Source organism: Xyrauchen texanus, chromosome 48 (assembly GCF_025860055.1).
Source record: "Xyrauchen texanus isolate HMW12.3.18 chromosome 48, RBS_HiC_50CHRs, whole genome shotgun sequence".
In the NCBI taxonomy this organism is placed as follows: Eukaryota; Metazoa; Chordata; class Actinopteri; order Cypriniformes; family Catostomidae; genus Xyrauchen; species Xyrauchen texanus.
The window spans coordinates 11,732,970-11,755,767 of record NC_068323.1 but is presented as its reverse complement, the minus strand read 5'-3'; the positions used below and the strand labels follow the sequence as shown (position 1 = coordinate 11,755,767).

Below are 22,798 nucleotides of genomic sequence, written 5' to 3'. Positions count from 1 at the left end.
CTGTTTTGTGTGAAAATCCCAGGAGATCAGCAGTTACAGAAATACTCAAACCAGCCCGTCTGGCACCAACAATCATCCATGCGATTATCTAATCAGCCAATCATGTGGCAGCAGTGCAGTGCATAAAATCATGCAGATACGTGTCAGGAGCTTCAGTTAGTGTTCACATCAATGACCAGAATGGGGAAACAAATGTGATCTCGGTGATTTCAACCATGGCATGATTGTTGGTGCCAGATGGATTTTTTATTTTTTACAGCTACAGGTCTGTGACCTTTGACCTCAGCAGCCTTGACCTCTCAATCGAATCTTTGAAGAAGTTGCTCTTACATGAACAATCGCTATTGAGGGAGTGTCTTTTAGATTCTGCAACGTTGATGCTCATATCACAGTTAAATTATTCATTAGTGGTTTCTAAAAAATGCATAACCGTAATTTGTACATTTCAGAGAGTAACTCTTTGTGCTGCTGACATAATGATATCTAAAATTGTGCAGCTTGTTAAGGAAACTTTTGAAGAAGGGACTCAATCGATTTCTGGGTACAAGAATATCAGATTGACTTGGGGTGGGCTCCTTTGATTGGACCAATCAAGCAACCACATAGCAACTTGCTAACAAAACCAGAGCACATTAGCAACTGTTTAGCAATGCCCTGGAAACCGCCCAGAACACCCTAACATAACTGATGAGGAGTTTCAATCTGGAAAACGCCACAAAAAAAATCGCTTCATCATATTATTTTCATTCAAAAGTCTTAAACACAGGTTGTCTCAGTGGGCAGGATGTTCAGTTATTTAAAGAGCCTCAAGGCTGTTTTGTGGTTTCCCTTTCAGTCAATGCCTGTAGTTTTTTTTTTTAATTAGTGCTACTACTTTCTTCTTATTGACTGTCCTCAGTTCAGTTTCCAGTAAATTCACAGGACTGCAGACCATCCTTGGTAGTGATTAATATGCTTACCTTTGCACACTATCAATCCAACTTTAAAGATGTCCCTTGATGGTGTCCCTAACACATACACAGACACACCTGCCATTTCTCTCACCCTATTCCTTGTGCTGGGAGACATAGTGCCTAATTTGGCCTCTGAACTTGCCATAGGGCTTTAGGGGCATGGACCATTGAGAGCAGCAGACCTTAACAGACCAGGCAGCACATGTGAGTAATGATGAGGATAAATTAGGGCAAATGGGGGGTATAGGAGCGGTCACGCTTGGCCTGCCCACCCGGCTCAGGTTGTTATGTTTGGGGTGAGTCTTGCCAAAGCTTAGACATTCCCATAGGAAGAAAGAGAAGAACCTGGGAGATGGGGTTAATTTGAGTTTGATATTTCTATATATATATATATATACACTGGTGGCCAAATGTTTGGAATAATGTACAGATTTTGCTCTTATGGAGAGAAATCGGTACTTTTATACACCAAAGTGTCATTCAATTGATCACAATGTATAGTCATGATATTAATAAATGTGGTTTGGTGCCCATAGGCGACGTTGTTGCCGGTGATGTCTGGTAAGGACCTGCCTTATAACAGGCCTACAAGCCCTCAGTCCAGCCTCTCTCAGCCTATTGTGGACAGTCTGAGAACTGATGGAGGGATTGCGCATTCCTGGTGTAACTCGGGCAGTTGTTGTTGCCATCCTGTACCTGTCCCGCAGGTGTGATATTCGGATGTACCGTGGTCTGCATGTGGTCTGCCACTGTGGGGACGATTAGCTGTCCTTCCTGTCCCCCTGTAGTGCTGTCTTAGGCGTCTCACAGTACGGCCATTGTAATTTATTGCCCTGGCACGTTCATGCAGATGAGCAGGGACCCTGGGCATCTTTCTTTTGGTGTTTTTCAGAGTCAGTAGAAAGGTCTCTTTAATGTGCTAAGTTTTTATAACTGTGACCTGAAATGCCTACCGTCTGTAAGCTGTTAGTGTCATAACGACCGTTCCACAGGTGCATGTTCATTAATTGTTTATGGTTCATTGAACAAGCATGGAAAACATTATTTAAACCCTTTACAATAAAGATCTGTAAAGTTATTTGGATTTTTTACAAATTATTATCTTTAGAATACAGTGTCCTGAAAAAGGGACTTTTTTTGGTTGTTGCTGTGTTTATACTAAATTTATATATAATAAAATGTGCATAAACCACAACAATAGTTACAGGATTTTTGTAATAGCAAGGGTTGACTCAGGAAGTCATGAAAAGATAATAAATTGATTTTAATTTGACGTAATACAAATCAACTAACTCAATAATTATTAATATATAATTAATAATAATTTCATGATTTTTTTATAGTGATACTTTTTTTTTACGGTTTTTAATACAATTAATAATTACGGCTTTTACATTTCAATTAATTCGTAATAATGTTACAATTCTTCTAAACAATTTTTAATAAAATATAGCACTTAAATAATTGCAATATTTATATAATTTATATACACCTAATAAAATTAATAGTACATATAAATCTAAATAAAATATTACACCATATCATAACAATTGCCAACATGACAACAAACAAAAATGCGAACTAAAGACGTCATAAAAGACAATATTTACAACCGATGATAACATATTGTTATCCGTTTCAGTGGCCCGTGGATATCCATGTTGATTTATTCTGTGTGTGAAATTCTGTTGCTAATCTGTTTGCAGAATATTGTCTTGGAATGTTTTGGAGAGGTCTGGATGTTGTGGAATAATAAGAGAGTAATGAGACTGAGCGAAGGAGGAGGGCTATGAAATTGGTGGGCTGAACAGAAGAGGTGGCCAGAACAGATCTCTCCAGTCACAGAAAAAAATACCTCTACAATCCTTGACACGAGACTCAAGCGGGATGCGATAAATATTATACCATTGATATCTGGACATATTGTACCAGTATTGCTGGATTACTTGTTTGGTCTGGAGTTTAAAGGTAATAACTTTCCCTTCTTTTCCATCTTTTCTAACTTTCTGAATGTCAAGCGTCAGTGATCTTGACCGTCAAAAATTCTTACGAAGTTTTCGCGATATTGCGAAAGTTCGCAATATCGCGACAGACTTTAGCGTACGATTTAATAAAATATGTTTAGCGACTAATAGGTCTGTTTTACGATCGTGTCATCTCTTTGCACGTCATCCAAATTTAGGCTAACAGTGATGAAATTTGTTTTCACTAAATTATATCGAACATTCTTTTAGCCAATATATTTGAAAATAGAATTTCGCATAGCGAATATAACGGTTATAATTTGCCGCGATTATTTAAACTTCTTTATCGCAATTCTTTTCGTGGTTCCATCATATAAAAAAATGTCCCGAGATTAAATTCGTATATAAAACTAGGCTATATCAAACATTATTTTAGACAATATATTGGCAAATTGACTTTCGGGAATAAACGAATCGCAACTCTTCTGTTCATTATTTTTTCTGGTTTACCAAAACTTTTTTATGTCGAAGTTTTCATCAATTTTTTTATTTTCATTTAGAAATGATCATTAGTTTTTAAGATTCTATTTCTAATTTGTTTTTTTTTTATAGCATTTTTAAAAGAGTGAATTGGTTAGATAATTGAAGAACACTTGTCATATTTTTTATATCATAACATGCTTTTCTGAGTAAAGTTATAAATGTAGACTCTCACTCATCCTAATTTAGCTAATAATGCTTATTTGGTTATTCCAGCTTATTCGCGATGCAGTTTTGGGATTTGTGGAAGGCTTTCATCCTCTGTAAGGATTTTTACCTGACTTGAAAAACGTTGGTTATGACATCATACTAAGAGGGGAACTGGATACTCAGCTTTCCAAGTCCACCAGCACCCCTCTGTGGCTTGTGGTGGATTGCACATTGGATTTAAAAGTACCAAGCCTGTGCGAATCATGGATGACCTAATAGCCAGACACTACAACTTCACTGGGAAATTTCGCAAGGTCGCTAAAGACCCTGGACTCAAAGCGGACTCTGTTGTTTTCATCATCGTTTGCTGCTTCATCATTCTTGAAAATGTTCTGGTTCTCCTCACCATTTGGAGGACCAAGAAGTTCCACAAGCCCATGTACTACTTCATTGGGAACTTGGCCTTGTCAGACTTGCTGGCTGGAGTGGTGTACACAGCGAACATATTGCTGTCGGGAGCCAACACGTATAAGTTGACTCCCACGCAGTGGTTCTTCAGAGAAGGAAGTATGTTTGTGGCCCTGGCTGCTTCCGTGTTCAGCCTCTTTGCCATCGCCATTGAGAGACACCTGACAATGTTGAAGATGAAGCTCCACAATAACGGGAAGACATGTCGTGTCTTCATGTTGATCAGCACCGTGTGGTTCATCGCTGCCATCTTGGGTGGCTTGCCCATCATGGGTTGGAACTGTATAGATCGCATGAACAACTGCTCCACAGTTTTGCCGCTCTACCACAAGACCTACATACTCTTCTGCACCACCGTATTCAGCGTCATCCTCATGGCCATCGTCATCCTGTACGCCCGCATCTACGCCCTGGTGCGTACACGGAGCAGCAAGTTGGTCTTCCGCAAGGTTGCCAACGGCCGTGGTTCCAACAAGAGCTCAGAGAAGTCCATGGCCCTGTTGAAGACCGTCATCATCGTACTGAGCTGTTTCATAGCATGTTGGGCTCCACTCTTCATCTTGTTACTTCTCGATGTAGCTTGCCAGATCCGCACTTGCGCCATCCTCTACAAAGCTGAGTGGTTCCTTGCTTTAGCCGTCCTCAACTCTGCCATGAACCCTTTGATCTACACCCTGACCAGCAACGAGATGCGCCGGGCCTTCATCAAGATGGTCAACTGTGGAATCTGCGGCCATTCGGTTGGCAAGTTCTCAAGACCAATCATAGGTGCCGAATTCAGCCGAAGCAAGTCGGATAACTCCTCCCACCCCAACAAAGAAGAACCCGAATACTCACCCAGGGAAACCATAGTGTCTTCTGGAAATATCACTTCTTGTTCTTAAAGGGCCTTGCGGACTACTTTTTGTCTTCACATACATAGTGGATGTTTGTGAGTTGGTGTGCACGTTATATGGATGTTTGCTTGAATGAGATTGTGACCAGTGTGTTTGCTTGAAGTCTTAAGAGTCCTCTTTGTCTGAACTGGTTGTCAGCAAACCGTAATAGCATTAGAGGGCCGGCTCTATAAAGGTGAACTGGGAGAAACCAAGATTTGTTTATGTCTCGCTCTTGCTCTAGATAGCGCTTGCATTCGTGACTTTTTCTTTTGCAATTTCTGATGGACTGCCAATGTTGAAACTTTCCCACCCTTTGATATCAGAGCAAGCTAGGACAGCACTTAACCAACCGTTATTCAGTGTTATTTGTCAACTTTTTTTTATCCTGTCAAATGAAAACCATGTATCAGTTTGAGAAACCTTTAGAGAAGCACTTTTTGTGAAAGTGGCATTACTGACTCTCTAAAATGCATTGATGTGAAACATACTAGCTTGTCATGGTCGTTTGTACTACACTATGGAAATTAAATTCAAGAAATGCAGTCGAGAGGTACTTGCGTTTCATTGACTTAACACTACAGTATTAGGATATTGTTTTGCCCCTGATCGAGAATGTATTTTTTCAATGTATTTGTTGTTCTTCACCTTTCGACAAATAAACAATTGTTGTAGATGTTGTGCATGTATATTAGCTGTCAATATTAATTTATCTTTGAAACTGTTCCAATAAATTTGAAACTTGGATGAAGTGTTGTGTTTATTGTAAAAAGCATTTTGTTATTTTACTTTGATGTATTATAGTTTGTGCACATTGATCTACTCTACTGACATGTTAGAATATTTTTTTTTTTTTTCCCTGTACAAGGAGCGCCACCTGGTGGACAATTTCTGGAATCTATTTTTATGTGGACTTGCATTAATAATAATTCAGTTATACATTTTAAAATGTATAAGACTTTTCACAGATACATTTATTCCCAAAAATATTTTTTCCTTTTTTATTATAATTTTTTTTGCATAGAAATGAAATACAGAAGATATTTTCTTTCTCTCACATGCATTATTAAAATAAATATTAAAAAATGCACAGGCAGAAAGGCGCAGGGAGAGGAGAGAGAATAACTTTCGATTATTAAACTGTCAGTAAGATTTCTACCAAATCAGAAAAACAGAAACTTTATGGTTTTTACCTCAGATATCTTTTCTATCTTATCTTTTTTTTTTTTTTTTGGTGGGAGTGTACATTGTCTTTCATTTCTCTTATAAATTGTAATCCTATTATTATGGTTACAAAAATGTGGAAATGGCTTTGAATCTAACAGGAGTCATGCTGTATGGAAACACAAATTTACCTATAAAAAGATGGCATCAAATGACAGTTTCCTAATGCACAAGGTTTCATTTCTTATTTTAACAAAAGTATATTAAACAAAAGTTAGAAAACAAAAAACAACTATTGTGTCCTATTTAAGAAATAGTTCACCCAAAAATGAAAATGGTCTCATCATTTACTCACCTTCATGCCATCCCAGATGTGTATGACTTTCTGTCTTCTGCGGAACACAAATTATGATTTTTGAAGAATATTTCAGCTCTGTAGGTCCATACAATGCAAGTAAATGGGTGCCAACCTTTTGACACTCCAGAAAGCATGTAAAGGCATTATGAAAGTAATCCATAAGACTTGTGTTTTAATCCATGTCTTCAGAGGTGATATGATAGGTGTGTTTGGGAAATAGATCAATATTTAAATCCTTTCTTGCAAGAAATTCTTCTCACTGCCCAGTAGAGGGCGATATGCACAAAGAATGTGAATTACCAAAAAACACAAGAAGAAGAATGTTAAAGTGGAGATAGACTGGGCATGGAGGAGAAATTATAGTAAAACAATGACATAAAAATCAATCACTTTCTCACCCACACCTATCAAATCACTTCAGAAAACATTGATATAACCGCTGGAGTCTTATGGATTACTTTTATGCTGACTTATGTGATTTTGGAAGCTTTAAAATGTTGGCACCCACTCACTTGCATTATATGGACCAAAAGAGCTCAGAAGTTCTTCTAAAAATCTTCATTTGGGTTCTGCAGAAGAAAGAAAGTCATACACATCTGGGATGGCATAAGGGTGAGTAAATGATGAGAGAAGTTTCCTTTTTAGGTGAACTATTCCTTTAAGTCCTTTTTAATATCAATCTACACTTTCACTTTCACATTCGTCTTCTTTTGTTTTTGGCAATTCACATTCTTCGAGTATATCGCCACATACTGGGCAGAGAGGAGACACTGCTATGGGTGTAAACGTACATGGGCAATTCTGCAAGTTTAAAATACATCATTAAGATTTAATATGTGTTATTATAATTTGGGATTAAAGCTTTCAATTATATTAATATATTTTTTTTTTTATCTCTTTTCTATTTATCTCCACCAATGCAAACTGCAATGCCATGTAACATCCCTTTCCAATTATTGTAAGCCTATCAAGCCTACCATGACAAAGTACAGCGTTACTCCCATATAGTGCAATTACTTGCATATGTGCTACATGGTACAAGGCTATTATATTGTGTTAGTACATTGCAAATGACGGATGACATGTCAACGATTAACGAGGTACCTCTGTAAACAGTTTATTGTTAAGGGCATGTGACCATTGTTTCATGGGTTCAGTTGGGTTCCGTGTTACTGATGTCATGAGATGTGCCTGCATTGCCATGCAACACGACTTGCAACAATTTCTTATATATTTATGTCATTATTAACTTTTATTTATTTTTCAGAAGTGAAACCCATGTTTGTTTAAGACTCCATGGAATATAGTTAAGCCAGTATATCTCCATTTATATTTTGTAAAATAAATCTTACTGTATACACAATCGGGGGTGGGGGGGGGGGGGGGGTGGGGGGAGACTGTTACCAAAATAATGCAACCAATCTCCCACTTTCACCGTAATGGTAACGCAAGTGCATTATGGGAGCATGAGTCCTTTTCACCAATTCACCTCATTGCTGGTTGCAATGGCTGCGGCGCTGTAGAACTACAGTTCACACAACGACTCGCGTTTTCTGTACATTGGCTCATGTTATACATGGGGGAATATGAGAGCGGCGGAGGAACCGAAAGCGACAGCAGCAGCCCTGGCGATAAGTATAACGATAAATAATGACTGCGAAACGGGCGAAGTGTAATGCCAGATCGCTAAAAACTGGCTGTCGCGAAAGACAGGACAAATCTGTTTAGGCGTTATAGTTTTCTTTGGTATACATTTGGCGTGGAGGCACCTCCCTGCCTGCCTGCCTGCCCTGCTCTGCGCCGCGGTGTGTGCGTGTATTTCGGGTAGGCTCCATCGCATCACCGCGCTGCAGTGCGTTACTGTAACCGTGCATAGGTGCCACGCCGCCGGTTACAGCTGCGCCGTCGGCCGATACTATGTCAAAAACAGACAGAGACAAAGTAACACTGCGAATCAATCCTGCTGATCTATGCAATGAAAAAATGACAACGTTGGTCTCTGACGGCTGTGTTTTGTAGCCACAAAGAAGTGCAAGTGTGCAGACAACTGTTTTGGATTGGTGTTTGTGCCCGATTTTAAAAAGGTGAGGTCAAAATGGTCACATTTAAAAAATGTAAACAACATGTCAACGCAAATGTAACTTTCTTAAAAGAATAGGGGGCATTATACAGTACCTTAATATACAGTAACTTTCTTGAATATGAGTGTCACAACTACTACTAATCACCACTAATTAAAAAAAAAAAAAATGTGAGAAACAATATTCAGTTTACAAAAAATTCCACAACGTCCAAATGCAAATGCAACTGCAACTTAAAGAAAAATGAGAGCCACAATTTTCAGTAAAGTGTTACATTGTTACAGTGTTGCATTACATTGTTATGATCTTACTATGTATTGAGTAATCATTTTAAAAAGGTGAAGTGAAAATTTTAAGTTTACAAAAAATGCATCAACATCCAAATGCAACTTTCTTAAAGGAAAATGGGGGACACAATGTAGAGTGCAGTGTTACAATGTTTCAGTGTTGCATTACAGTTTTACAATATTAAATACATAGTATTGGGTACTACTAATAATACAAAAAAAAAGAGAGGTACAAAAAAAATATATATATATTATTATTTTGAGAGAGTTACAAATCTGTCCATTGCAATAGCAGATAGTTGTAACCATTCCAAATATGTAATTGGTGCATCATCACTTTCATCAGCCATTTTATATTTATGGTCTTACAAATAAAAAACACTTAGACAGTTAAATAGGATGGTCATATAGAATTGTGAAAATGTACCAAATGTAATAATCAATGGTGGTTTGGAATGCACATCACAGCCTGGAAAGTAAAAATGACCTTTATATTTGCATGAGAGGGTTGATGTAAAACTAGTTTGTAGAACTGCTTCAAATTCCACCATGTTATTGCCACTGTAGTTTATTATAATGCATGTATGTTATTCAACACGAAACGTTGTAATGTAAAGTGTTACCAAAATGTAGGGTTCCCATGGTCATGTAAAACCTGGAAATAGTACTTAGTTGTAGAAATTCTGCCAGTTGTTGTTGCTGTGTGGAGTTGTAATGTATATTGCTGCGCTGTGTTTCGACAGATTTTTCTTGTTTGTTGTCAACAGCTTTGAACTGCAGCAGAATAGGCAGCCCGCATGGAACGAGCAGGGAGCATCCAACTTGATATTCCGGACTTCAGCAACTCCGTCCTGTCGCATCTGAACCAGTTGCGCATGCAGGGCCGCTTGTGCGACATCGTGGTCAACATTCAGGGCCACAATTTCCGTGCCCACAAAGTGGTCCTCGCCGCCAGCTCCCCCTACTTCCGGGACCACATGTCGCTCAGTGAGATGAGCACTGTGTCCATCTCGGTTATCCGTAATCCTTCCGTTTTTGAGCAGCTACTTTCGTTCTGCTACACGGGTCGGTTGTGTTTGCAACTCACAGATATAATCAGTTACCTGACGGCGGCCAGCTTCCTCCAAATGCAGCATATTATTGATCGCTGCACCCAGATTTTAGAGGGCATCCACTTCAAGATCAGCCTATCGGATGTGGAGGAAGAGCTTGGGGGCGGAGCCCACAGAACCTCCAACCAAACAATCGAGTCAGGAAAAGGCGGAATGGCACTAGCGGGGTCCCGCACCCTAAGTCCCAGACATAGCAGCTCTAGGTTGATCAGCAACACCGGAGGGGTGATCAACATTCGTGATGTGAGGGAAGTCCGAGAAATCAGTCCTCCTGGCGAGTCCATGAGCCCTCAGATCGTTGAGCACAGCGGAATTGGCTCGGAAGAGGTGAGATCTGGGAAAGTGCCCATTCTCCGTATTAATCGAGCTGGGCAGTGGTATGTGGAGACAGAGACTGAAGTGGACAGGGGCGGAGAGCAGACCGTGAGGGTAGTGGATGGGTTTCGGATTAAGACGGAAAGGATGGAAGAGTGGATTGGGGCAGAGACTCCGGCATCGGCAGAAGATGGCAGCGGGGCAGAGGAGGGTTCAACGGTGATGATTGAAACCTCAGGACGTAGTACACTAGTGCAGGATGGGGGAAGAGGGGGGAAAAGTTCCCAGCCTTCCAGTAGCTTCAGTGAGACAGAGAGGTGTGTGAAATCTTACATAAGTATGGTTTATTATTTCTCTGTTATGTTAACATTTATATAGCTGGGTTCAAAATCAAAATGAAATTGTTGAAATGAAAATGTACACCATTTACTTTCTTAATGCACATTCCTGGTCTAATGTTACTACTCTTCCGGCTGTGACGCACGTGCGTCAGTTCTCGCGTGTTTCAAATGCCAATTCAATTACATAACGCGCATACCACTGCCAGCCGGAAGCATGATTTAGAGTTTAAAAAAAGTACTTAAATATTTATCTTTTTCACACCAATCGTGTCACTTTAGAAGACATTAATTTAACAGCTGGTGTCGTATGGATGAAGTTTATGATAACTGGACCTTCAAATGAGAAATCGCCATTCACTTGCATTTTAAGGACCTGCTGAGCTAAGAAATTTTTCTATTTTTCTTCAAATGTGTTCTGGTGAAGAAAGAAAGTCATACACACCTGGGATATCATGAGGGTGAGTAAATAATGAGAGAATTTTAATATTTTGGCAAACTGTCCCTTTAATGTTGAAAGTTATTCAAAGTAACTAACCTGTTATTTCAACTTTTGTGTGAATAAGGTCCCAATTTCCACATATGTGGACATCATGTTTATCAGCGCGCTGGTGCTTGAAAAATGTATGCCTTTTTTAAAGCAGAATATCAAACAAAAATAGAGATGCTACTCATTTTGAGGTTTCTTCCCAGAGGCACTTTTGTTGGCGCTGCGCCCGTGGTAGAGCTTAACGGAAATCGACGTCATGCTGTTGTGTCATGTGACGCCAGAAGTTTAACCCTTAAATGACAGTGTAGAGTCTTGTGAACAATATTCATTCGGTTTAAATTAACTTAAGCCAAAATACAACATCCACATGTGGACGAGGGTCGCAGGAGGTTAATATGAGTCATTGGTGCATGTTATTCTAAATAAAAACAATGTTTGCTTAGTGCAGGTAATAGTAAATAGTAAAAAGCACCAATTTAGACAGAAACAAGTGTATTTTTCAAAAAAATTCATCAAAATGTTTAACTTTCCCTGCCTCTATAACAACTTTCCTTTTCGACTGTTGTCACAAGCCCTCTTTTATTCCAACTCCTCCCCTCCCACCACCTGTCTATAGACCACTTTTTCTCCTATTCAAGATGGAATAATTCAAGTCTGGCCCTTCATTTTTTACTCATTAAAAATACACATATTGACATATTGAAATGTGACATATTATGGATGTAAAATGTGTTGCAAACTTCATTTCACGTTGACTTTAAGGTTTGGATAATCCAGGTGTGACGCAACATTTAATTGCCACAAAAATACCCCATTCGCCTCTGCATACAAGCTCAGTATAAAGTGTTCAGTTTTAAGCCATGTTGTGTTTTATCATCAGGTTTAGTCCAACAGGAAGTGTGGTGGTGATGGCTGACCGACAAAGAGCCAAGAGTGAGTCTCCGGGGAGAGTTGACAACCAGAGACATCCCACCTCACAGGTAACCCATCCTAGATGTAGAAGACATAGATCAAGACTTGGCTTTAACACTTATATCCCTCGTTTCACTTTTTAAAGGAACAGATCACCCAGAAAGGAAATTTCAGTAATAATTTACTCTTCTCTTTACTGATCTTGCTATATGACTTACTTTCTTATATAGAACACAAATGGAGATGTTTTAATGAATATTGTAGTATTTTCAATACAATTGTCTCACCTTAAAGCTTAGAAAGGATCCAAAAGTATCGTAAAAGTAGTCATTGTGGCTCACGTGGCAAATTCCAGTTCTTCTAAAGGCATACTTTGAAGCCATTTTCTCAGCTTCAGTATGGGTGAAGTTATGACAGCGTTTTTCAATTGGGTTTTCATGTTTAATTTTAAGGTTGCACGAACACGAAACAGACCATAACCAATCAGTTTTCCCCTACAGGGAGAAGAACAAGCTGTGTTTGACATGGGAGGATACGAGGAGTACCTCCGAGAACAGGTAGGTGATCGATGGTTCCGCTACAACCCCCGTCTCACCTGCATCTACTGCTGCAAGTCCTTCAACCAGAAAGGTAGCCTAGATCGCCATATGCGCTTGCACATGGGCATTACGCCCTTTGTTTGCCGCATCTGCGGGAAGAAATACACCCGCAAGGACCAGCTTGAGTACCACATTCGAAAGCACACGGGAAACAAGCCCTTCCACTGCCACGTTTGCGGCAAGAGCTTCCCCTTCCAGGCCATCCTCAACCAGCACTTCCGCAAGAACCATCCAGGATGCACCCCACAGGATGTGTCCCACAGTGCCTCGCCCGAGACCACTACGGTCACCTCCCGGGGAGGCCAGAACGAAGATGAGTCGCCCACCCAGGAGGAGACTGAGGGCAACGGTGGAGGCGGAGGCGCCAGTTCGTCCTTTGGAGAAGGGGTACAACCTTCGGTCTCCACAACTGGGCCAGATTGATGGCTTCTGAGGGGAAAAATATTAAAGGCCAAAGTGTACTTCAATTTTCCACGTGCCGGTACGTCTTGCGCACAGTGCGTAGTTTTCCTAGACACCAGGACAGTCCTTGTCTTTTTGCGTCATTGGTCGTATGCTTATACGCTTATACTTTGAAAGGCTGAGTGCTCAAGCGTGTGCGAGATGGAACGGCACATGTAAAAACGAAGTATACCCTAGCCTTAAGAGTCCATGGAGACAGAGGACAATGGGGTCCAACAGGACCTTGTCTTCAGAGACCCCTATGTCCCCTGGCTTCCACCATCCACACTGAAAAATTGCAGTAGAGTTGGAAGTAGGAGGTTCTCTTTGCTGCTGTCAACAAGGAACGGATAAAAAAGGGAGAATCTTCTGCGTTATACTTGGGAAGTTTTAGACAATTGTTTTTTTTCATTGACAGCAAAAATGCAAAGAACTGTTTGCTAGGACTAGTATTCTATAGGGATTTATAAATGGTATTTCCGCTTTAAACCGCATCTACCTTCACCATACAAACTGAACTGGACATCAACAAATGAAGACAAGCCACACTCCAACAACCTCACACACCACTGTATGCAGTGATTTTTTTTTTTTCTGTTTTTCTTTCTTCTGTTTTTTTTTTTTTAGTTTTGTTTAGTTTTTTGCCTTTCCTGTCTTATATATATATATATATATATATAATACACATATGTTACGTTGTTTTATATTTTTGTACTACTACAGAACGTCATAATTCAGGACAAACAAAAGAGAAGCTCTAGCTATGATTTGGTCAAATTGCATTGAAATTGCCAAACTACTTTGTTTCAGATGGTGAATTATGAAAACGAAAGGACGTCGTAGTCCTTCTCTTCTCTGCCTTGAGACAATCTTGATAAATTAATCCGGAGCTAGACATCACGCTCCCCTGCCATGGCAAGCTTAGAAAAACGGGTTCAGTTTTTATTAGGGACCCTCAGGTCTGACCCAACATCAGATTTGTTTTTTTGGTTTTTGTTTTGTATTAAGTGCCGATACGGCCTGCCATAAAATCTAAACTTATTGCTCACATTTATGCTAAAGGCCTCAAAGAGAATGAAAGGAAAATGGCCGTGGAATTTTGGGTTCATAAGGCCATGTCCACACTAATCTGTCAGTTTCCTAACGTCATTGTTTCACTAAATATGTGGTAACACGCTCCATTTTTGGTGGCGGAAAACGTCTTTCTAGTGTGGATGAGATGCGCAATCGTAACTAAATTAATTTCGTTTTCACTCGACAACTTTTGTAGTGTGGACATGGCCTCCGTTTAAGAAACACTCACAGCATATCGTTTTCCTGATTTGATGGAACAGTTCGCCTCAAAATAGAAATTCTGATTACAATCCCTGATGCCCCTCTGAACTCAAATGACTTTCTTTCGTTTAACAGAAGCCGCTCTGTTCCACATAATGAAAGTGAATCTTCAGGGCCCGTGCCCCCATTTAAACACATTCAACATTTCTCCTTTTGTATTCCACGGAAGAAAGAAAGACTTATGGGTTTGGGGGGCAGGGGGATAAAGTATGACTAAATTCTTATTTTCAGGTGAACTTTTCCTTTAACATTGGTGGGAAACAGGCATGCTGGGGGAAAAGATGGTAGAATATAGCAGTAACAAATATATTTATTCAAATTTAGTCCCGTAAAGGTCTTTGTAAAACCCAGCTGCTGAATGTTAATTATACAGTGACATTCTTCAACCTCAGATAAGCTACAATACCGCACAGTTACCTCTCTCTCTCTCATCACTACGCAATACCGATCTGTCACACGAAGATACGTGGATGCACTCAACCGAATTTGTTCAGTGTTTTTTTTTTCCGTTTCATGTACATCGTTGCGAGATTCACAAGTCTCTCCAACTTGTTATACTGGTCTGATGTTTTGTTTGTAGAATGTGTTAGAACAGGGGGAAGGGGTTTCCAACATGGCATAACCTTCTGCCTTTTTGTATCAAGTCAAAAGAAATACGGAGACGAACCAGAACGGACTTGAAATGGTCGTCGAAACAGTTTAGAAAACAGCAACCGTATGTCAGTGATGTCTGGGAAATGACAAAATGCCACGGAACGACTTTAGTGTGAGATTTCCCTTCATCCAGTGGATGGCACTTGAACCATTTGGGGTCAAGTGCTTTTACACTTGGCTTACGAACAGATGTTTCCAGTTGGTGCTATTGATGTGAATTTACTGAAGCTCTCAGTAACCAAAGGAACCGATATATATATATATATATATATATATATAAAGTGGAAGTCCTTAAACCCTTAAAGGAATAGTTCACCAACACTCATATGGTTTACTTTCTTCCATAGAACACAAATTGAAATGTTAGGCAGAGTGTTTGCCCCATTACACCCCACCCACCCACCACCACAATGAAAGTGAATAGTGACAGAGGCAGCTTAATATCACTTTTGTGTTCTACAGAAGAAAGTCATATGGGGTTCAAACCCATAAAAGTTAGGGTGATTGGGTGAACCATCCCTTTTAAGATTTGGAGGAAGACAAAAAGAGCTTATATCAGGCATTTAAAGATAGGATGGGGATATTTTTATTTAGTATATTTGTATATCTATATACATGTCACTTATGCATATTTAGACAAATTTATACTTAAAAGTAAAGAGGGAGTTTTTACAGTGATCAACAAAAGGAAAGACGTTTTAAGCGAAAGTAAATCTCTTATTAATTCTGATTTTTTTATAAGGCTGTGAATCACACTCGGTTGTGACCGTTATTTAGGAAAGGGTTGATTAATATTATAAAAAACAGCTACTGATGTTTCCGAAAAGGATTTTGAGCGCCTCACCTCATGTCCACTTTTACCGTCACTCACATCTGTGAACACAGGTCAGCAGGTAAACACTTCTTACAAATATCAGGAACTCGCTGTTTACTTTTTGTGTTTACCTTTTTGGTTTGTACCAAGCAGTTATTCTTTCTTGGAATTCTGGCTCTGGGTTACTCGGGTCGCCATGTTTCACAAGTGCAGCAAAAAACGTACACGCATATGAACATTTCCTCTCGATGTAAATACCCATCCCTCAAGATGCAGTCGCAGTGAAATACAAACCTGAAACTGTTTAATTTCAACTTTGTTGTACAGTGCAGAACCCAGGTAAATAGAAGAGCATGACGCTTTTATTTGTCACAATGCAACCTCATAATAATAGAGAATGGCAGATGAATTTTTTAGTAAGCTACATAATCATAATCTAATGTTTTAAGAATATGAAAGGTTCTTTTAATGGACTGCCTTTAATTTTTTGAATTTTAAATCGGGGTATATAAGACTTGGGAGACTTAAATCCTCTCTATAAGAATGAAATAACAACCGTTTAATAACAAGGGATCTATATCTGTAATCAAGCATTCCAATTATTGTATTGCACATTTTAGCGGTCTAAATTTGAAATGAATTTGGGTTTTAGGGCTAATGATAATGACATTTCTGCATGTTTTAATTTGTTTGTGCATATCTATCATTGGCCTTCGAAACTTTAATGGTCAACCGACCGGCCTGTTTTTTTATTTGAAATTTTTTAAACTATATTATTAATTCAAATATTATCTGTTTGCCTTTTGTATTTGTTTCTTAAGCTTTAAATAACACGGCAGAGGATACAGGTGTTGCTACAGTGTATATATTAGGCTGTAATATTTCATTCATGTTCTGTATGAAAATGCATCTACTGCAGTTTAATGGTATTGACTGAGCAATACCAAATTATGTCTGATCATAACACAGTGTTACAGAATGTGTAGTTTGAACTACCTACAAAGCAATATTTCACCCCATTTCCAAAATCGCCAAGCTGCTTTTAAAATAAAGTGGGCCGAAAACTAAAAGACACCATAACACCAATGTATTTCACACTTAATTATTGTACTTTATGCCAATATATTTCAAAATTTGACCTAAAATTAATTGACATTAAAATTAGAAGTTACATGAAAAAGATTGTCGTCTTAAATCAAATTGAAAGCAATTATGCATTTTGGCAAATGCAATTTAAATTAAGTGCGCAACACTTTTCGATAAGGTTATGTTTGTTATAATGAGATATAATGCACAGTTATGCTTTTACAGCATTTATTCATCTTTGTTAATGCATTAACTACTTTTAATTGAAAGAAATGTATTTATGAATACATTTATGTTGAAACATTAACCAATGTAAATACATGCTGTAACTGTTCCTTTGTTAACTAATGTTTAACAGATTGAACCATATTGCAAAGTGTTTTTCTTTCTTTTTTTTTTCATGAACAAGAACACCAAATGACACCACTGAACTATCACTTCAGTTTGTTCAGTTGTGTCGCATCAAAGTCCCTCTGGGGCAAATATGTTAGAAGCAACACATTTCGGAAGAGGACACTTTAATGCAAAGAGCCTACACGTATATCAACACTTTGTTTGAATAAGCAAGCAAACGTGATACTTTGTCAAAGAAGTTGTCAACTGTTTTCTTACCTCAGAGTCTTTATACAAGGAAACAAGACAATTTCTTTTTCTACTGACCCTCAGTAGAATTTGTTTATTTGCATGTTGTATTTGTCTTTTGTAATCGCCAAACATAGACATTTTTAGGCGTCTAAATTTGCACCAAGAGAAGCCAAAATATTGACCTTTACAATTTGTCCTGCTATATTGTTTAGCTCACAAAAAGCATTATAGTCTATAGTATGTCTTAAGGAAAATGTTTTATTTTACATAACCATGAGATAAAACAAAATATAACAGGCATTTCATGGTTGAAAGTCCAAATTTAAAAACTCAAGCATTAGCATAATAGAACTCAAGTCAGTCTAATTTTAATAGCAAACCAATGTATGTATTGAAATAGCAAATATATTCTGTTTTAATCATTTAGAAATTATATTCATAGGCGATTAAAGATATAATTACTTATTTGATGTTAATCAGTTTATGATTAATCTACATTTCTGTGAGGACTTTGCCCTTTTAAAATGGTACAGGAAGAAGGATGATTAGTCATAATTAATAATGTGAATGCCATTTTCACAATAACCACTATGTCCTTTTCTCACTGGCAGTATGTCAAGTCCATTCTTCTAAAAATAAATTAAGCACTTTAAGTGTAACTGTGAAGGATTTGTAATTATGTTCTTTAAATGTATGATTATGTACGCCCAGATTGTGTGATACTGCTAAACCCAAATTTCTAATATGAAAAAATAAACCTGTTTTATCCTTGTTCTGTGCCTGTACATATATTATTACTGCTGTTCATTCTTTTTCGATGCAAACTATTGAACCTCTTGATATGCTCATTTCAAAAAACAGCCTATTGTGAGAAATTTTAAGTTATTTTTATACCAATAATGAAGAAACAAAGCAGCCTCATCAAGTTACAATAAACCACAATGATGATCAATAACCATCGTCGTAGTGCCAGATCCATATTAACTGCTCCCACAAGGATTTGCCACTCGGCCGGTGAAGAGCAAGGCATTGATAGTGGACTCACGGATCAGCAGAAGGAAGGGCTGGTTTGCTATAAATTGCTCCCGGAAGATGTTAAAGGAACGCCCTTTGGCGACTACCGCTGTGGCAGCAGCTGCCACGCTACCCTCCTCATTCACCTGAAGAGACGTAAAAATCAGGAAGAAAACAAGATATTTGGAATGGCAGGTCTTGGACTGTCTTGCAATGTAGTTATGCCAGCAATGGTTTTGTCAATTTAAAAGCAATACTAAAAATATACCTCAAGGAACGCTTTGTGGTAAGCTTCAGAGATATACAAGGCCGGCCCCTCAGTAACCATCCCTAGAAAAAAAGTACAGTATAACCCCACGAAAACAATGGCAGTACATTTTTGTCAGGCTTTTCAAGTAAACTCTTATGCCTAAAGTATGCTTGTTATCCATCGAGAGTTGCGTAAATTTCATCATCAGCAGGGTCCAGGCATAGCCCATTTTGTTTGTATCCGTGCGGACCTGCAATGGACATGTAGCTTGCGAAAGTTCATGTATTCTGAAATAAACCCCATACTGATGAATTACTGACAAGTGTCATCCCCCATCAGACAATTGGCAGCAATTCACTTGATTAAAACTTTCCCTCTAGCACTACTGATTGCGCAAGCAACCTGCAAAACACGAGTTCTGGTCCCATGGGAACCAGGAAGTAATGGCGTTCACATTGCATTTTTGTTCTAAACTACATTTTTTATTCCACTGTCAGTTAGGTTTAGGATTGGGGTTACGGGTTAAAGTTAATCAAATATACATTACTGTATTACATAATTTAAAACTATAAATACAACTCTCTTTTGGCATCACTCTTTGGACATTTCACCTGGAAAGTGGAGCTCACACATGCCCATATGTCTAACAACACTTCCAGCTTTGGGCACAGGGGGCAGTGGTTAGAATTTCAGTAAGCAAAGACCGATTTTCAACTGCAGAACTTTCAACCTACTCTCACTGAATTCACAGTGTGATTAGTCTGAATCAACTGTAGTGCACATGCGTCAAACTATTCTTTTTAGTATACTTTGAAAGGCTCGAACACTCAATTGAGTGCAAGACGTAACAGCAGGCGAAAAAACTAGGCATTCCTTCATCTTAATTCACACTGCCCCAACAGATGTCAATAAACATGGTTTATGGGTTTTGATGGAACAGTGTGTTAACCCAAAGTCTTTCTAGCAAGTCAGTCCACTGTCGGCCATCTTTGGAACACTCTCGGGAGGATATTTCTAGTCATTCCAGTGCAGCTCCTATCTACTTGAACGAAGAAAGACCAAAATCTCAAAAACGATTGGTCACGATTATGATCATAGAACATGTTTCAAATCAGCAATAAAATCTGACAATACTGGTATCATAAATTGTGATTCTTTACCTCATATTACGCTAAAAAATCTGCATTTTATCGGCTTGTATAGAGAATGCACATGTACATTCTAGATGTGATTGACAGGTGATTCAACATTCCACTTTAGAACGTTTTAAATGTTGGGGTTTGTTGGAGTAAGTTGGGTCAGTGTGAATTAGCCTTTAAATGTGTAACCACATCGGATTTCAAAAAGGCCTCAGTATACATACTGTAGATGGACCAGTATCACTGGCATGTATACTGAATTTTGCAGCTAAAGTGTAGAGTCATACCTGGGAGACTGGCATGATCTGGACTAAAAAGATGTACAAGGCCCATTTTCTTCAGTTGCTCTTTGAGACTTAAGCTGTCCTCAATACGGAAACTAGGGATCTGCACAGCCACTGTGGTCTCTTTCATGGCATGTAGCCAACCAACAAGTTTCTTGAGGTTCATGTTTGCCACCACCTTAATTAGATACAATTATGTTACTTGGATGTCCAGGAGAGGATGTTTAAGGAGAACATTTACTTTTTTGCAAATCGTCTTAAAGAGACTTACTTCTGACAGAGATTTATCATCGGTAGGTAAGATGAGCACCATTGTGATGTCACCACCATTGTAGGGCAACTCGAGTATCTGTATGTTGTCTTCTTGAATTCTGGCATACTGGAATTTGTTCTCTTGGTACATCATGTGGACTGGACACTTCTGGGTCTTACTAATGTGAAAGTCAGCTTCTATGACATTTTCCTTTTCAAACTTGTGCTTCCATTGACCCTGGTATACAAAAATCGGACTTTGTAACAAAGCTTGAAAGTGGAAAATTGTAAGTTAAGGATGAGTACCTACATATATCCACACTTACTTTGAAGTAGATGGCGTTTACCAAGACTAATATGGTCATGGAGTCTATTGAACCTTCTGGCAAGGTGTCTTTTACTCTGTTTTTTGTCTTGTTGGCGATCCATTCATTTATCACCTTCCTTGAAAAATCAGGGTTCTCCTGCACAACAAAACTTGAAAGATTAGTTAATGGGAAAATATTGGATAGCCTGCACTGTAAAAATTAAAAGATACTCAAGGTGCTATTTAGGGTTCCTCAACTGCCATGCTGGCAGAACATTCTGGAGATCCCCCAGGCAACCTTTTAGTTCCCTGAGAAACGTACTCTTAGTTTCGGCAAGAAAAAAACTGTACGGACTATCAACAGTTCCTTAAGTAACTCCATCATAAGGGAAAGACCTTGAGGTTCTTGAAGTATACCCTGAAGTTCCTTGAGTACATAAATAGGCCACGTGAGGCTCCTAAATGTAACCTGGAGTATTTTAAGTTTTACAGTGACAGTACTTCGAAACTTGTTCACGGAAACAGACAACTTACCTTAAAATTGAGGGGCATCAACTTGGCTCCATAGACCATCTCGCTGATCTGCTGGTAGGTCTCATTAAACACTGTAGATTTGTCTCCAAACAAACGGTTAGCGGAGATCAGTTCGGTCGTCTCGTGCTTTTTGCGGTACAGCCGACAATTCAGCTTGGCAAAGAAGAAGTGAACCTGGTCTGATGTCTTCTCCTTTATCGAATCAAACTCAAACACCTACATATTGAAGATAGAGAAGTTGTTGACCTGCATTTTATTACTACACTAAATGTGTAAAAATGGTACCTCTAGGGGTACAATAGAAAATCACTCACTGGTGCAGTACCTTCAAAGGTACACCCATTGTACCTAAAGATACATTTACATCTTAAGGTGTAAAGAGTGTACAGTGGGTTTACTGAGGGTACTGCCCCAGTGACAAGCTGTTGTACCCCTAGATGTACAATTTATGCACATTTTCTTCTGTCAGTGTATAGTGTATTTTTTTCGTGATGTTGTAATTATTTGACACCTTACTTTCATGAGCTGCTCCAGTGTGGTGTTACAAGCCCCGAGCTTTGTCATGGCAAAAGCAGTTGAGATGCTAATTGGCGACAGAAAGATGTTTTGATCACTGGGCTTTTCCTCAGAAAGCTGCTTGAACAACGAGAGGGCAAAACCACTGTTGGCTTTGGACAATTCCCACACTCGAGGGTTGGTACCAGCTGGGATCTTGTCAGGTTCCTCAGTCGGTTCTAGTTCGGGGTCTGATCTACGGTAGACACACATTGGCTCCAAGGGTAGGTCTTTGGGTTTTGCATTGCAGATATCTTTGATTGCCTGAACCGAGCAGAGGGCGAGAACCCAGAGAGCCCACATACATGCCAACAACTTCATCCTACCTAAGGTTGAAGGAGAAGTCAGACCAGGAACAGTACCTAAATGAGATGGCTACTAGCAGATTTTCTTAGTCCTAAAATTCTATTTTTATAATGCGCCTTTGGAATGATTTGTATATAAAATAAACATTTAATTTATATTTTATTCATACATGGAGTTTCCATATTACACATTAAGCTTTGACCTGAATTGCATTACCAAATTGGGCTGAAAATAAAAATCAGTCTATTATTACATTAAAGGTTAACCCTAAGATCGACCAAGACACGTACAAATAATTCTTTTAACAGAACAATTCTTTCTGATTAGGCCATTTGTAGATTTAGTCAACGAATGCAGTATAAGTATCACTTACCTGATGTCGTCCTATTTGCTTTTTTTAAAGATCTGTTTGGGGCTATGTTCTACTTGAGTTGGCAGCAAACTGAAGCAAAACACTGCTCTCTGGACAGGTCAGTACCCTTAAGAGCACTCCAGTGAATAAAGACACAAAATTTACTCAAACCAACCTTTGAGCTATTGATTAGTGCAGATTTGTTATTCACAAGAAGAGGAGATATGATTCATAATGTGGAATCCAATCAAAACAATCATTGTTAAAACCATCCATTTCAATCC

The 22,798-nt window shown here is 38.8% G+C and overlaps 3 protein-coding genes across 4 annotated transcripts; 2 read left to right on the top strand and 1 right to left on the bottom strand.

Annotated features, from left to right (window-relative positions):
- The first annotated feature begins 2,758 nt into the window (after window positions 1–2,758).
- On the top strand, window positions 2,759–5,691 carry LOC127639792 (sphingosine 1-phosphate receptor 1-like). Its single transcript, XM_052122021.1, has 2 exons — window positions 2,759–2,921; window positions 3,674–5,691. Exon 2 carries the CDS (start codon window positions 3,871–3,873, stop codon window positions 4,957–4,959), a length of 1,089 nt encoding a protein of 362 aa, XP_051977981.1. The 5' UTR covers window positions 2,759–2,921; window positions 3,674–3,870; the 3' UTR covers window positions 4,960–5,691.
- A 2,390-nt stretch (window positions 5,692–8,081) lies between these two features.
- zbtb37 (zinc finger and BTB domain containing 37) lies at window positions 8,082–15,416 on the top strand. Of its 2 annotated transcripts, XM_052122189.1 has the most exons (4): window positions 8,082–8,556; window positions 9,608–10,584; window positions 11,976–12,075; window positions 12,508–15,416. In XM_052122189.1, the coding sequence occupies exons 2-4, from the start codon at window positions 9,638–9,640 to the stop codon at window positions 13,027–13,029; spliced, it is 1,569 nt and encodes a 522-aa protein (XP_051978149.1). In that variant the 5' UTR covers window positions 8,082–8,556; window positions 9,608–9,637; the 3' UTR covers window positions 13,030–15,416. The 2 variants fall into 2 exon arrangements, with proteins under 2 accessions (XP_051978149.1, XP_051978150.1); XM_052122190.1 differs by lacking the exon at window positions 8,082–8,556 and having other exon boundaries at window positions 9,338–10,584.
- Window positions 15,417–17,579: 2,163 nt separating this feature from the next.
- On the bottom strand, window positions 17,580–22,679 carry serpinc1 (serpin peptidase inhibitor, clade C (antithrombin), member 1). The gene is made up of 8 exons (XM_052122379.1): window positions 22,536–22,679; window positions 21,818–22,182; window positions 21,302–21,517; window positions 20,787–20,924; window positions 20,480–20,698; window positions 20,212–20,386; window positions 18,804–18,865; window positions 17,580–18,681 (listed from the first exon to the last, which is right to left on the bottom strand). Exons 2-8 carry the CDS (start codon window positions 22,175–22,177, stop codon window positions 18,502–18,504), a joined length of 1,350 nt encoding a protein of 449 aa, XP_051978339.1. The 5' UTR covers window positions 22,178–22,182; window positions 22,536–22,679; the 3' UTR covers window positions 17,580–18,501.
- Window positions 22,680–22,798: the final 119 nt, after the last annotated feature.

Excerpts from the sequence above, each read along its gene's own strand:
- serpinc1 (XM_052122379.1), bottom strand. The coding sequence starts at position 22,177 with ATGAAGTTGTTGGCATGTATGTGGGCTCTCTGGGTTCTCGCCCTCTGC. Across the intron at positions 20,925-21,301 it reads TGATGCCCCTCAATTTTAAG|GAGAACCCTGATTTTTCAAG; the intron begins GTAAGTTGTCTG and ends TTTGTTGTGCAG. Across the intron at positions 18,866-20,211 it reads AGATCATGCCAGTCTCCCAG|GGATGGTTACTGAGGGGCCG; the intron begins GTATGACTCTAC and ends CTTTTTTTCTAG.
- LOC127639792 (XM_052122021.1), top strand. The coding sequence starts at position 3,871 with ATGGATGACCTAATAGCCAGACACTACAACTTCACTGGGAAATTTCGC.
- zbtb37 (XM_052122189.1), top strand. The coding sequence starts at position 9,638 with ATGGAACGAGCAGGGAGCATCCAACTTGATATTCCGGACTTCAGCAAC. Across the intron at positions 10,585-11,975 it reads AGCTTCAGTGAGACAGAGAG|GTTTAGTCCAACAGGAAGTG; the intron begins GTGTGTGAAATC and ends TTTTATCATCAG. Across the intron at positions 12,076-12,507 it reads AGAGACATCCCACCTCACAG|GGAGAAGAACAAGCTGTGTT; the intron begins GTAACCCATCCT and ends TTTCCCCTACAG.